Here is a 14,771-nt window from a genome sequence, read left to right as displayed (position 1 = left end):
CCAGCTGGGATCAAAATCATAGCCCACACCTCTACTCCTTCAGCTGATTCTTAGGGCAGCCCTATTCAACTGTATCTTATGCAGACAAACTATTGAAAACCACAGTTGCAGATTGTTCATATGTAGACAGAGTCCCTAATCCACACCAGATGATTGTTGCACACTCTTAGCAAAGCCTATACAGTGGTGCCTCACACAACGAACTTAATCCGTTCCAGGAGCAAGTTTGTTATGTGAAACGTTCGTTGTGTGAAACGCGTTTTCCCATAAGAATACCTGTAAAACAAAATAATTCGTTCTGCAGCCCTGTTGTCCCATAAGAATACCTGTAAAACAAAATAATTCGTTCTGCAGCCCTACATTTCCCTCCCTCCACCTCACCTCACATGCAGAGCCTGCCAGCCTTCTCCCTCACCCAGCCGCACGATCTCAAAAAGCTGTGCACGCGCAGCTGCTGGAGTTGATCAATGTTCTCTCTCCTGCAACTTCCGGTTTCCGGTTGCGTCAGAGGAGAAGATTGAACAACAGAGCATGCGCGCATGTGCTGCTCTTTGAAAGTGTGTGGCTGGCCGAAAAAGAAAGCCGGAAAACTCGGTTTTTAAGGTAAGGTGGAGGGAGATGATGGAACACTGCATTCAGACAGGAGGGTGCTGCTGTTCCCGGCTCACATTAGAAAGCGGCGAGAGTAGTTCCGCCCCCCCCCCCGGTCCCCTCGGGCGACTTCGTTGTGTGAAACGAAGTTCGTTATAGGGAGCAAGACAAAAAGTTCGTTATGCGCAGCGTTCGCTGTACGAGGCGTCCGTTATGCGAGGCACCACTGTATCTGGTTTTATTCTGATATCTGACCACAGGGCTGTTTGGGTTTTTCATACACCTGTGGTTTGCTCACTAGATGGCATCTACATCTTTAATAAACGACCTGTTTCTTTCCCTATCCTTTATGCAACTCGTCACTCTGTGAGTCCTCACGCATATGAAGTCTTTACAGGAAATTACTAATTGGAATTTAGTTCAATCTCCCTCTACATTTACCAGAAAAAAATGTCAATTAAAAATAAATGCTGTAATTTCATCACTGTGCCACAAGCCCTTTGGTGGGATGAGGAAGTCATTATGCGTTGGTTTAACCATTACTACATCAAAACGCAGCCTGGTTTGGAAACCCCCAACTGTTAAATGAATATTTGACACTAGGCCACAGACGGCCCACAAGCATAATTTAATATAGTGTACCACAGATAATAACAAAAATATCTTAAGTGGTTTACAAACATATAAATAATAATAGACTGAGATTAATAAAAATTCCAGAAATGGAATCACAGTTTAACTCGGGGAATAAATGAGAGGTATGAGGGGGGAGTTAAATAATTTATCTACCTGAGTATGAACAAAAGTAGCAATTATGAGTATGTTGAAACAATCTGTGCATGTTGTGATGTGGCTGTCAGGAGAGTCCTCGTGTGAATCAAGTAAGAAACTGCTATATTTGGAGCACTATTCAGTGATAAAATTTCTCACAACAGAAGGGAAAAAGCCAAAAGAGATCCATGAGTGCATGACTGCAGTTTTTGGTGAGTCTGCTCCATCATCCTACCGTACAATGTAAAATTTTGAAGCAAGCAGTTTAAGTGGGTTAGAGAGTCCATTGAAGATGACCCTCACACTGGAAGGCCCATGGAACAACTTCCACAGAAATGTGCAAGAATGTCGAGGATGAATTAAGGTTTCCTGAATAGCTGAAGAAATAAGTATCTTGGCAGGTACAGTTTTGAAAAAAAATTAATTAAAAGCTGTGCATGTCCAAGGTTAGTGCAAGATGGGTTCCAAGATTGCTGACGCCATATCAGGCGGCCACGAGGCTCCAGTGCTGTCAGGAGAACTTGGAGATGCTCTGTAAAGACCAAGTGAATTTTTCACTCATTTGGTAACCGGAGATGAGGCTTGGGTCTATCACAGAGATCCTGAGTCCAAAAAACACAGTTACTTACCGTAACAGGTGTTATCCAGGGACAGCAGGCAGATATTCTCAACATGTGGGTGACATCACCGAAGGAGCCCCCTAGCGGACATTTTCGCAAGCAGACTTGCTTGAAGATCTTCAAGCTTGTGATTGGCCCGCACATGCGCATGTGCCCCTCCCGCCCGACCTAGGGCATGCGTCTCCTCAGCGTGTCCTCGGTTTCTTTGCTAGCTATCTGAACTGAGGCCACGCTGGGAGACGTATGCCCTAGGTCGGGTGGGAGAGACACGTGCGCATGCGCGGGCCAATTGCAAGCTTGAAGGTCTTCAAGCAAGTCTGCTTGCGAAAACGTCCACTAGGGGGCTCCGTCGGTGATGTCACCCACATGTTGAGAATATCTGCCTGCTGTCCCTGGATAACACCTGTTACAGTAAGTAACTGTGCTTTATCCCAGGACAAGCAGGCAGCATATTCTCAACATGTGGGAGACCTCCAAGCTAACCAGAATGGGATGGAGGGAGAGTTGGCAATTTATGAGAATAGATTTTGCAAAACGGACTGGCCAAAATGGCCATCACGCCTGGAGAAAGCATACAGACAGTAATGCGAGGTGAACGTATGAACCGAGGACCAAGTGGCAGCCTTACAGATTTCCTCAATGGGAGTCGAGCGGAGGAAAGCAACAGACGCCACCATCGCTCGGACCTTGTGGCCTGTGACTCGACCCGGCAGGGAGAGACCAGCCTGAGCGTAACAGAAAGAGATGCAAGCGGCCAACCAGTTAGAAATGGTCCGCTTAGAAACAGAGCGACCCAAGTGATTAGGATCGAAAGAGAGGAACAGCTGGGGAGCAGAACAATGAGGAGCGGTGCGCTTCAAGTAGAAGGCCAGCGCACGTTTACAAGCAAGAGAATGCAGAGCCATTTCTCCAGGGTGAGAATGGGGCTTCAGAAAAAAAACACAGGAAGAACAATGGATTGGTTGATGTGAAACTCAGAAACAACCTTAGCAAAGAACTTAGGATGGGTACGGCAAACCACCTTATCATGATGGAAGACAGTGAAAGGTGGGTCCGCAACCAAGGCTTGAAGCTCACTGACCCGATGGGCAGAAGTGAAAGCAATAAGAAACACAACCTTACAAGTAAGAAACTTCAAGTGAGCCTGCGCTAGCGGCTCGAATGGGGGGTTTCATCAAGTGAGTAAGGACCACGTTAAGATCCCAAACCACCGGAGGAGGTTTAAGGGGTGGATGAACGTGGAAAAGGCCTTTCATGAAGCGGGAAACCACAGGATGAACAGAGATAGGCTTCCCGTCAATCGGCTGATGAAAAGCAGCAATGGCACTAAGGTGGACTTGAACATAAGAGGACTGGAGTCCAGCACCAGACAAGTGCAACAGATAATCCAGGACAGCAGATAAGGAGGCAGACAGTGGCTCCAGCTGACAAGTAGCACACCAGGAAGAAAAGCGGGTCTGCTTCTGATGGTAACATTGGCAAGTGGACTCCTTCCGAGATGCTTTCAGGACGTCCAGCACAGGCTGAGAGAACTGGAACAAGAGCATTAAGTCTTGAGGAACCAAGCCTTTAAGTGCAGAGACTGAAGGTTGGGATGAAGCAGAGAAGGAAAAACAGGCAGAGGAAGAGGCTCCCTGGAACTGAGTTGCAACAGAAGGGAGAACCACGGCTGTCAGGGCCACGGAGGAGCTATCAGAATCACGGTGGCACGCATGGACTTGAGCCCGACGAGAGTCTTCAGAATCAGAGGGAATGGAGGGAATGCATACAGAAACAGGTTCGTCCAGTCCAGCAGAAAAGCATCTGCCTCGACTCTGAGAGGAGTGTAAACCCTGGAGCAGAAGGGGGGCAACTTGTGATTGAGGGGGGACGTGAACAGATCGACGTCCGGAGTCTCCCAACTAGCAAACACCTGCTGCAGGGTTAAGGAATGGATGGACCACTCGTGAGGCTGCAGAAGACAACTCAACCTGTCCGCCAGACAATTGTGCTGGCCCTGAATGTAGACCGCTTGAAGGAATATGTTGTGGCGGTTGGCCCAATCCCAGAGCCGCATCGCCTCCTGGCACAGGGACAGGAACCCCGTACCACCATGTTTGTTGACATAATATATGGCGACCTGGTTGTCTGTGCGGATCAGCACCACTCAGTCGCGAAGCAGGTGACCAAAAGCCTGCAGGGCGAGGAAAATCGCTCGAAGCTCCAGCAGATTGATGTGACAAAGGCGGTCGGCACTGGACCAAAGACCCTGAGTGCGAAGACCTTCCAGATGAGCCCCCCAAGCATAGGTCAGTGAGTCTGTCGTGAGGACCTTCTGCGGAGGGGAGGGCATGAAACAGAAAACCTCTGGAAAGATTGGAAGGGAGCATCCACCAACGGAGAGACTTCCTCAACAAAGGAGTCACGACAATGAGCCGAGAGACAGGATCTCGATCCTGGTTCCATTGGGATGTAAGAGTCTATGTGGAATACAGAGGTGAAGTCTGGCAAAAGGAGTCACATGAACCGTAGAAGTCATGTGACCTAGGAGGACCATCAGGAGCCGAGCTGGGGCCGAGGACAGATGGGCCACCCTCCGGCACAAACGAACAAGGGCCTCTCGATGAGGCCGAGGTAAGAAGGAGCGGAGACGAACCATGTCCAGGACCGCTCCGATGAATTCCAGAGACTGGGACGGACAGAAGTGGGACTTGGGGAAGTTCACCTCAAAGCCGAGACTCTGAAGGAGCAAGAAGGTCTGATTCGTCGCACACAGAACTTTGTAGCGCGAGGACGCTTTGATCAACCAGTCGTCGAGGTAGGGAAACACCTGCAGGCCGCGGAGATGCAGGGCCGCAGCTACCACAACTAGACATTTCGTGAAAACCCTCGGAGAGGCCGCCAGGCCGAAGGGAAGAACACGATATTGAAGGTGGAGATCCCCCACCCGGAATCTCAGATACCGGCGATAGGCCGGGTGTATCGGAATGTGTGTGTACGCCTCCTTGAGGTCCAGCAAGCACAGCCAAACCCCCTCATCCAAGAGGTAGGAAGGGTGAGCATTCTGAACCGTTCCCTGACCAGAAACTTTTTCAGAGCATGGAGGTCCAGGATCGGATGCAGATCCCCTGTCTTCTTGGGTACCAGAAAGTACCGGGAATAAAAATCGGTATTCCACTGGTCCGGAGGAACCTCCTTGACTGCCCGAAGGTGAAGAAGGGCCTGAGCTTCCTGCAGAAGGAGAGGCAGCTGAGACCAGGCAGAAGGAAACTCTCTTGGAGGAAGGTCCGGGGGCATGTGACTGAAGTGAAGGGAGTACCCCTCCCGGATGACAGAAAGCACCCAACTGTCGGTGGTAAGACTTTCCCACTGGGTATAGAAATGATGGAGACGACCTCCGATGGGGAGGGGGGCAGGCTCCAGGAGGAAGGGAGCCCGAAGGCTCAGACTGGAATTGTCAAAAAGTCGGCCCAGGCTTCGCCAGCGCCGGCGGCTTGACTTTAACTTGCCTTTAATACTGTTGTTGCTGCCGCTTCGAAGGAGGCCAAGAGAACGCAGGAGTAGATTTGTGCAGATTCCTCCGGAGAGGAATTTTGTATTGCCGAGCTGGAGGGGTCTTCGGCTTAAGTCTCACCAGAGAAGCGAAGGACCATTCGTGCTCCGAGAGGCGCTCTGTGGAATCATCAAGCAGCTCATTACCCACACAAGGGAGATTGGCTAGACAATCCTGGAGATTCGGATCCATGTCCACAATCCTGAGCCAAGCGAGGCGCCGCATGGCGATTGCAAACGCCGTGACCCTCAAGAACAACTCGAAGGCGTCATAGGCCACCTGAAACATATAGAGGTGGAACTGGGAGAGGGTCTCCTCGAGGAGACGAAACTCCTGATGCCGAGAATCCGGCACATCCTCCCAGAACGAGCGGAGGGCGTCCACACAAAACTGGAGGTAGGACGTGAAGATAAAGTTATAGTTGAGGACACAGTTCGCCATCATTGAGTTTTGATAAAGACGGCGACCAAATTTGTCCATCATACGGCCCTCCCTGCCCGGAGGGATGGCAGCGTAAACCTTCGAGGGGTTGGACTTCTCCAAGGAAAACTCAACCTCCAAGGACTGGTGAGAAAGCTGAGAACTCTCAAACCCCTTAACTGGATCGTCCGGTAGCGGGACTCCAACTTGGAGGGAATGGCCGTGACCGCATAGGGGGGTCTCCAGGTTCTGGAGAAATGTTTGCCAGAGAACCTGGTGCAATGGCAAGCGCAGTGCCTCATGGGTATAACGGGACTCAGACTGGAGGCCATACCCATGTCAGAGATGAAACGAGTAAAGGAGGAGTTTCAAAAAGAAGACTCATCCCCCTGAGGAGACCCCGAGCGAGATCTGGGGGCAGCTGAGAAAGAGGGAGAAATTTCCCTCGAATAGTGAGCTGGGGGGCCTCGGAATCCCACGAAAGGGAGATTGAGGAGGCTCGACTAAAGTGTCCGGGGGCGTCGAGGAACGACCCCATGCAAGGTGGACCAGGGAGGACCCCGGAGTCCGAGGAATCAACTGGTGGAGCCTCAGAGAAGACGGGGCAAAGGAAAATTCTTCCACCAGTTTCAAAGAAGATCCTTTAGAGGTTGGCATCTGCCTCAATGGGGAACACACACTGGAATCCAACTCGAGGAGAAGGGTGTGCCTGGAAGGCTTTGCGGTCGGAGATCTGCCTCGAAGGGGCGGAGAAGACCGGAGCTTTTTAGGAGGGGCAAGCCTCGACATATTAGCGGGCCCCCGTTCTGGACCCTCGAAAAGTCACAGGGGACTCAGGGGATGAAGAATCGCTCGGGAGAACCCGATGAGTCTTGCGGGCACGGCCCCGAGACACGAGAGAAGGACACTCAGGCTGGTCAGACCGAGGCTGGGTCGAGACCGAGGTCAGAGGTGTCGAGTTCGGGACCAGTTGGCTCACCACCGAGGAAAGCTGCGTGGTAAGTATAGCCTTAAGCATGTCCTCGAACATGGGCACCGAGACCAAAGGCTGTTGGATCGTAGGTGCAGCAGTGCACTCCTTCGGTGGCGACCTCGAGGAAGAGTATTCCCTACGTGAGGAGGCACGCTTAGAATGATGTCTCAAAGACGCCGACGAGGCGGCACTTACATGAGACTCTGAGGCAGGCTTCTTTGCCGGCACACCTGAGGAGGCAAGAGGAGACTTACCGGAGTAGCAGGAGGAGCCAAGGCACCCAATGAGGGCACTGAGGCCGTGCTCGAGACCTGTCCCGCAGGATCCATGGGGCCAAAGAGTTGGAGAATCTTGGCCACCCTCTGATGAAGAGCCCGCGGTTGCAAAGTCGCACAACATGGGCACGACTCAGCACGGTGCTCTGCATCCAGGCACTCCACACACCAGCGATGAGGGTTGGTGATGGAAATAACCCGGTTGCACTTAGTACAGTTTTTGAGGCCGGGACATAAGAAAAAGGACGGCTGCGGCCCCACGAGGCCAGACGGCCAGAACAAGACTGGTGAAACCGGTCAAAAATACACGAATGGAAAAAAATAAAAATAAAGACGCGGGCACAGCGACTTAACTGAAAGTAACCAAATAAGCCGCGGTGCAAGAGGGACAACGAGATTGCGCGAAGCAAGGGAGCAGTGATTCTGGCTCAGCGGAAAACATAGAACTGAGGACACGCTGAGGAGACGCATGCCCTAGGTCGGGCGGGAGGGGCATGCGCGGGCCAATCGCAAGCTTGAAGGTCTTCAAGCAAGTCTGCTTGCGAAAACGTCCGCTAGGGGGCTCTGCATGCTTGTACTGGGATAAAGGAGTCAATGCAATGGAAGCACAAGTCATCCCTCACCACAAAAATGGTCAAGACAGAAATATTTGCTGGCAAATTCATGGCAACTGTCTTCTGGGATGATGGACTTTTGCTTCTGCCACACAAGACAACCATAACTGGAGAAAGTTACACCAACACAATGATCATTTTGTGGGAGTCAATCAAGGAGAAAAGATGAGGAAAACTCATAGCAGGTGTGCTGCTTCTTTACAATGCGCCAGCGCACGTGTCATGATAATCACAGATTGCCTTCTGAGAATGTGGGTTTCAGCCATCCACCATCCACCCTGCAGTCCTGACCTTGCTCCCTCAGATTATTTCCTGTTTCAAGTTTTGAAGAAATGTCTCCATGGACAGCGGTTTTCAAGTGATGAAGATGTCAAGGAAGCTGTGATGTCCTGGTTTATAAAGGGGTTAAAGTTATTGCAGGAAAAGTAGATGAAGTGTATGGAACTATCAGGGAATAAAACAAATTTTTTTAAAAACTCTTTTCTTTCGTACTGAGAGATACATTATTGAATACCCCTCATAGGAAGAGTGTGTGAGAAATACACACTAGGGTAGCAAACAGGTCAGGTAGTCATGATACTCCTAATGAAAATGCAGGAAATATATTTCACATGCCTATTGTCTCATTTGTATGCAAATCTACTCCATGCATATTCATTAGACATAGTCTAAATTACCTGATTCCATCTGTGGCTCTTGAGCATTGGAAGTGAATACCACCATTCTAGACCCTAACATCTCCAGCTTCATTGTAGCTTAGTGCACTCCTGCTCTATATTCTCACTTAACCATCCATTACCCCAGGTAGCAAATAAACAAATCATTAATCAAGCATTCTTAGACTGTGAACCCACCAGGGACAGAAAAGGTACTTGCACATGATATGTAAACCATTTTGATTGTACTACAGAAAGGTGGTATATCAAAACCCTTCCCCCTATAGGAAATCAGATAGCAGGATCTAAAACAGTGGTCTCAAACTCGTGGCCCGGGGTCCACATGTGGCCCACCAGGTACTATTTTGAGGCCCGCGGTATGTTTATCATAATCACAAAAGTATAATAAAACAGTTTCTTGATCATATGTCTCTTTAACTATATTATTAAGACTTAGCCAAAAGGAAAGATTTATAAACTATAAAGAGTTTTACCTCATGCAAAATTGTCATTTCTTTAATAAGACGTTAACTATTTTTTCTGCGGCCCTCCAAGTACCTACAAATCCAAAATGTGGCCCTTCAAAAGGTTTGAGACCACTGATCTAAAACAAGGGCTTCCCCAACCTATCCTAGGGATCCCACAGCAAGGTGGGTTTTCAGGATCTCCACACTGAACAAGATTCCCAACATATGTAAATTTACCTCCTGTATATTCCTTATGAAAATGTTGACAACCCATCTGGTTGTGGGAACTTCAGGGCAGATTTGGGCAGCCCTGCTCTAGGAGACCACCACTTCTTTTCAGATTCTTGAGCCAGAACAGCAGGGATTTTTGTTCCAGTCCCCTTCCTGGTAGCTTGCAGAGAAGATGTGAGCCTGGAGTAGACTACAGTTACTTTGCTCCCTCAACACTTATTGCTCCCCATCTACTCCTGTTCTTGATTTTTGGCAGAGTAGCTAGGAAAAACATTCCAGCACCTTTTTTTTAATGTGCCTTCAGGAACAGACTGGGCAGTGTAAATCAGTTATGCCTTCCCCTTGGAAACAGAGCAAGAGTAAGTGGTGTAAAACAGTCATGGCACCCTCCTGTAAATGGAGTACAGCTGCCAGTTACCATGTATAGTCCATTCTCATTATTCATGGTAGTATGGTTCCCAAAAATTTTTGTGAACTGCAAAATTGCAAATAATGTAATGTTGAGTCTACAGGAAAATAGGATTAGGTTCCTGCATGGGACAGCACTTGAAGGACCTGTAATTCACTCTCCGGACACTTGGGGGCCATATCTGAAATCAAAGTCTGAACATAAGAATAGCCTTACTGGGTCAGACCAATGGTCCATCAAGCCCGGTGGCCAATCCAGGTCACTAGTACCTGGCCAAAACCCAAGGTGTAGCAATATTCCATTCTACCTATACAGGGCAAGCAGTGGTTTCCCCCATGTCTTTTTCCAATAACAGGCTAAGGACTTTTCCTCCAAGAACTTTGTCCAAACCTTTCTTAAAAACCAGCTACGCTATCCGCTCTTACTACATCCTCTGGCAACGCATTCCAGAGCTTAACTATTCTTTGTAAACACAGTGGTGTGAATGGGGAATATTGGTTGCAATTGCTGCAACCGTAGGTGGTTAAATTGCATATCATGAACACACAAACAATGAGAATGGACTGTATGATTCCTAGTCTCCTAGCTGCTGGAAAGAGCAGAGCCAGAAATGCTGAATCTGCTTACCTTGAGTCAGGAATAGCCACATAGTTTTGATTTTTGCATTATCCCCATGAGATTAGATTAGAATGCATGAAGGGATGAGGGAGGAGATATGTGAAGGGGCTGAAGGTTGTGTGAGCGAAATAAGGAGCAAAATGAATGAAGGGTTTGGAAGAACCATGAGATATGAGAGATTGTGAAGTGATAAGAGGGGGATTGGAAAGGGTGCTGTGGAAGGAGGGAAGAGAGGGGTAGACAATTGAGGAAAGCACACAGCTGTTCTTTTTCTCTCCTTAAGAGATCAGGATCCCCTATTGCAGAGGAAAGACAGATGATTATGGTTCAAAATAGACTTGTGCCTTGCTAGCCAAGGAGAAAAGATGCTGAAGGTAGCAATTTTCCAGGAAGGGGTAACACGAGGGACTTAACCACCACAAGAGATTGGAAGATGAGATTTGGAGATTACTAGGGAGATCAATGGGACAGGGGCTTGGGATAGAAACCTAGGAGGAGGAGAGTGGCAAGCGCTGTAATCTGTCTAGCCTCCTCCTCTTCACTCCAGTGATTCTCCATTCCCACATCCATCAGTACCCAAGCTTTAGCCATCCTTTGCATAGCAGTGCTCTATGTGGATAAGAAGGATGACAGCATGTGGATCCCCCCCCCCCCATGGGTGACAGTTCATACCCAATACTAGAACCACTTCCACGCATTCACATCGTCCTACTTTACTTTGTCTCCAGATGAAACCCTACCTAAAACACTCCTGGCAGATAAGGTACTAGCAATTCTGCTAGTGCATCTTTGTCCTGATTTACATCCTTTCTGCAGGCTGTTCCTCAATTCTCACAGACCAATGTGCCTCTTTAAATAATTAACAACTAGGGGTGCCTACAGGTTTGCCAGTATTTCCTGACGCTGGCCAGCAGGACATGCGTTCTTTTCCAGTGGCATTCAATGTAGCAGTGTTACCACATATCCATGCAGGCTTTTAGCACCCTGACATTCAAACCTGATTGCTATGTGATAACTGCTGATTGTGTATAGATTATTTTAAAACTAACAACGAACCTGAGATCCCCAACCTCATGCTACTTTTTTTTTTTTTGCAGGCAGTGGTTTTGCACACAGCCAGCTCTTTACCAGTGGCCTGGTTGACTTCATTGTGCCATTCCTACCTCTGGAGTATGAACACGTAAAGCTGTGTGCTCGTGATGTTTTCATTGCTCAGGGGCTTCCATATACCAAGGAGATGTTAGATGAGGTGGCCAGAATGATGATATATGTTCCAAAGGAAGAAAGACTATTTTCTGCCCAGGGCTGCAAATCTGTCTCCCAGAGAATCAACTACTTTGTGTCCTAGAAAAGGTGGCAAGAACTTCTTGAGTGACAGCAATCACTGAACAAAGAACAGGGCAAAGCCAAACCTTGCCTCTCACACACAAACTGGTAATGGTATTGAATGCTTCCAATGTTGCTGATTGGCATCATACGAAAGAGGAGAACATACAGCTCTACATGCAGAGGCTGGTCATAAGGTCCTCAGTCTTAATGTGGAAAACAGCTAGAGGTGGCTACACAGTCCCAACTCAGGAATAAAACTGCTTAAAGTAGAAAGGCCACAAGTATGGTAAGGGTCATGGAGTGGCTTTAGCAGGGGGGAAGATGATTTTCTCTCTAGAAGTGCTGCTGTTGAAGAAATCAGATCCCCACATGGTGTTATTTATTGTGTTCAGATACACCATCCTAACAAAAGTGAATATGCTTACTGGTGCTGCCCAATTCTCTAAGAATCAATTGGTTTCTCACCGATTCAGTGATCAACATCTCCCCAGTGAGACTTGACATACCTCCGGGCCTCCTAAACAGCGGTGGCCAGTCAGTAGAGGCAGCGCTCTGAACAGACTGCTTGTGGCCTGCTCCGCTGGGGCCTTCCCTCTGCCACATCACTGATGACATAGCAGAGAGAAGCCCTGGTGGGGCAGGCTGCAAGCAGCCTGCTCAGAGCGCTGCCTCTACTGGCCGGCCACCACTGCTGCTGCTTTGGGAGGCGCTGCACAGGGAGATAGGAAGGATGGAAAGCTGCTGCTCAGGGCGATGGGAAGGAGGGATGGAAAGCTGCTGCACATGTGGTAAGAGAAGAAGAATTGTTAGACATGGGGTGGAGGAGAGGAAGGGAAAGATGCAACTAAAAGATAGAAAGGGGTGTGCGGGAGAAATCCTGTATATGGTGGAGGGGAGGGAGACATGCATGGAGATGAGAAATGTTGGATATAGAGTGGAGGGCAGGGAGAGCGAAAGAAATGTTGCACATGATAATAGAGGGGAGGAAGGGAGAGATACTGCATGGAGGGGAATATAGAGGTTTGACTCGGGGCACAAAGCAGGGAGAGAGACAGCGGGAAAGAAACAGAAATGTTGGATATGGCAGAGGAAGGGAAGGTACAGAGATAGAAGATGGCTAATGAGCACAGAGAAAGAAGAAAACATCAAATGGTGAGCAAGTTAAAAGAAGACAAACAGAAACCAGAGCTTGGGAACATGATTTGAATAATGACAAGACAACAAAAGGTAGAATTTTTTTAAAAAAAATTTTCTTACAACTAGAAAAACAAATAAATAAATGTCATATTACTTAAACTTGCCTTTAGTGCTCACTTAGTTAATTATTGTTTTGTACTTAATATCACATTTATATTTCATTTGTGAGGCCTCTTTCAGTCTTTATGTTTTTTGCAGACCCATTTATCACCAAATCTTGTATGGAGATATACTTTTATCTCAAGAACTCTGGCTTGTTTCTATCTGCCTGATTTCTGCAAATGACAAGCCACATTACATGGGAACTTCAAACTAAAATAGCACATTCTTGATGCAAAAAAAACATTAAGAGGCATATTTGTTTGTTTTTTTAATTGTGATGTTACAGAACATTCTTCTGTTCTCATTTTCCACTGGAACTCAGTTTCACCATTTGCTCAGTCCTGCCACTGTCAACTTCTTGCATTAGAGAGGGATATAAACATCTTTGCACACATGAAATGAGTTAAACACTATCTCCAAGCCTTAAAACTATAGTATATGCCAACAACCTGGGGTTTTGCTATTCATAATGTTGAGTTATTACTATATAGACTATATGCACAAACTTTTAAAACTTGTACTCTGGTTTCTTTCAAATGTGTGCATAATTCACAGCAAAATGGTTGTACTATAAAGATTATGAAGTTTTTATTTTTTTTTACTTTTGCAATAGTTTGTTCAGGAGTCTGTATACTTAGGCCAGTTTTGTAAAACGGTTCTGCAGCAACCTACCTTCTTCCATTTCATGTTCCCGCTGCATTGAAAATGAGGTTGCTCAAAGTTCAGGAACTTGAGGGAGATAGGATTTCTGCAGCTGGCATTCTGCCCCAAGACTGTTCAGATGGGACATTCTGTTACAGTTTTTTCTGCATATCAACTTGTCATATAAGCCATCAAGCAAAAGGACTAATATCTGAGAAGAAGCTGAGAATTGAACAGAGTATAGGAATAAAAGATTGGAATGGGGGGGGGGGGGCTCAACAAGGCATTAGCCATAGCAGAGCTCAAAAACTGTTTCATTGCGAACATCACTCTGTGTATTCATGAATGTTTAAAAATTGGTAGAAATTAGAAATAGCATCCTAAGTCCTTTGGATCTGCTGCTCATCTAGGATTACCATATGGCTCTAGAAAAAGGAGGACGGATTGAGACCACTGTTCCCTCTAAGCTGTGCGCTTGCGCACACAACTTGCCGAACCCGCGCACACAAATTAAAATAGCGTGCACAAAAAAATAAATTTTTTCGTAAAATAATTTTCACTGCTAAAATGAAATGTTGCAGAAGACCAGCTGTTCCGATTTCCCATTTATCACATTTATTGGAGCGCTATAATATAAATTTTAAGTCATTCACGTGATTCCGTTATCTTTGGCAGTTGAACTTGACACATTACGTGCCCCATAGGATTCTTTGACTTCCTGAAGTTCTGTCATATTGTTTATTTCGTGGAATCGTAGTATGCAGCGTGGTACTGCGGTTGTATAACTGTATTCATTTATTAAATTGCAACTAGATATAACTCTTAAAATGTCTAAACTGCGAATGGTGAAAAGTGTAAAACGCAAGAAAGCTGCAACAGCTTTTAGGTCTGAATTGCTTGAAGAAATTGTTGAAACGGAGACACCGGAATCTCGAAATACAATGCGTGTTCGACTGTGTGAAATATTTACCTATGACGAAGACGATGGAGTTGTGTGTTGTTATTGTCAAGATGCCAAAGCAACTGGAAAATTCTCTACTAGAAAAATATGGGATGATATTTGGAAACTGGACTTTCTGAAACGCCATCTATCAAGTAAATCTCATACCGACAGTATTAGGAAACTCAGAAGTAAAAATCCGAATTTAAGAGGGGGACTGGTTAACATGTTGCTTGAAAGCCCAACCAAAAAAGAAAACAGGCAAATTAGTAATGAAACGAAGCGTTCCAGTCCTGTTGAAATTAAGGTTCTTGTCGACAAGTGTTGTGCTGGCCATTAAGATGACTATCTCAATGCTCTCTGTTCAAGATATCAATGAGCACA

General features: G+C 47.0%; 1 protein-coding gene across 1 annotated transcript in view; it reads left to right on the top strand.

Moving 5' to 3' along the window:
* The window catches only part of TOR3A (torsin family 3 member A), a 60,842-nt gene extending 48,175 nt beyond the window's left edge, over window positions 1-12,667 (top strand). Inside the window, exon 6 of the mRNA XM_033917152.1 lies at window positions 11,275-12,667. Coding sequence (XP_033773043.1) covers window positions 11,275-11,525 — 251 coding nt within the window. The 3' untranslated portion in view covers window positions 11,526-12,667. The remainder of the gene's footprint in view (window positions 1-11,274) is intronic.
* Window positions 12,668-14,771: the final 2,104 nt, after the last annotated feature.

This window comes from Geotrypetes seraphini, chromosome 12 (genome assembly GCF_902459505.1).
Source record: "Geotrypetes seraphini chromosome 12, aGeoSer1.1, whole genome shotgun sequence".
NCBI classification, from domain to species: domain Eukaryota; kingdom Metazoa; phylum Chordata; class Amphibia; order Gymnophiona; family Dermophiidae; genus Geotrypetes; species Geotrypetes seraphini.
Note: the sequence above shows the minus strand (reverse complement) of the source record. Positions and strands in the feature narration are given on the sequence as shown.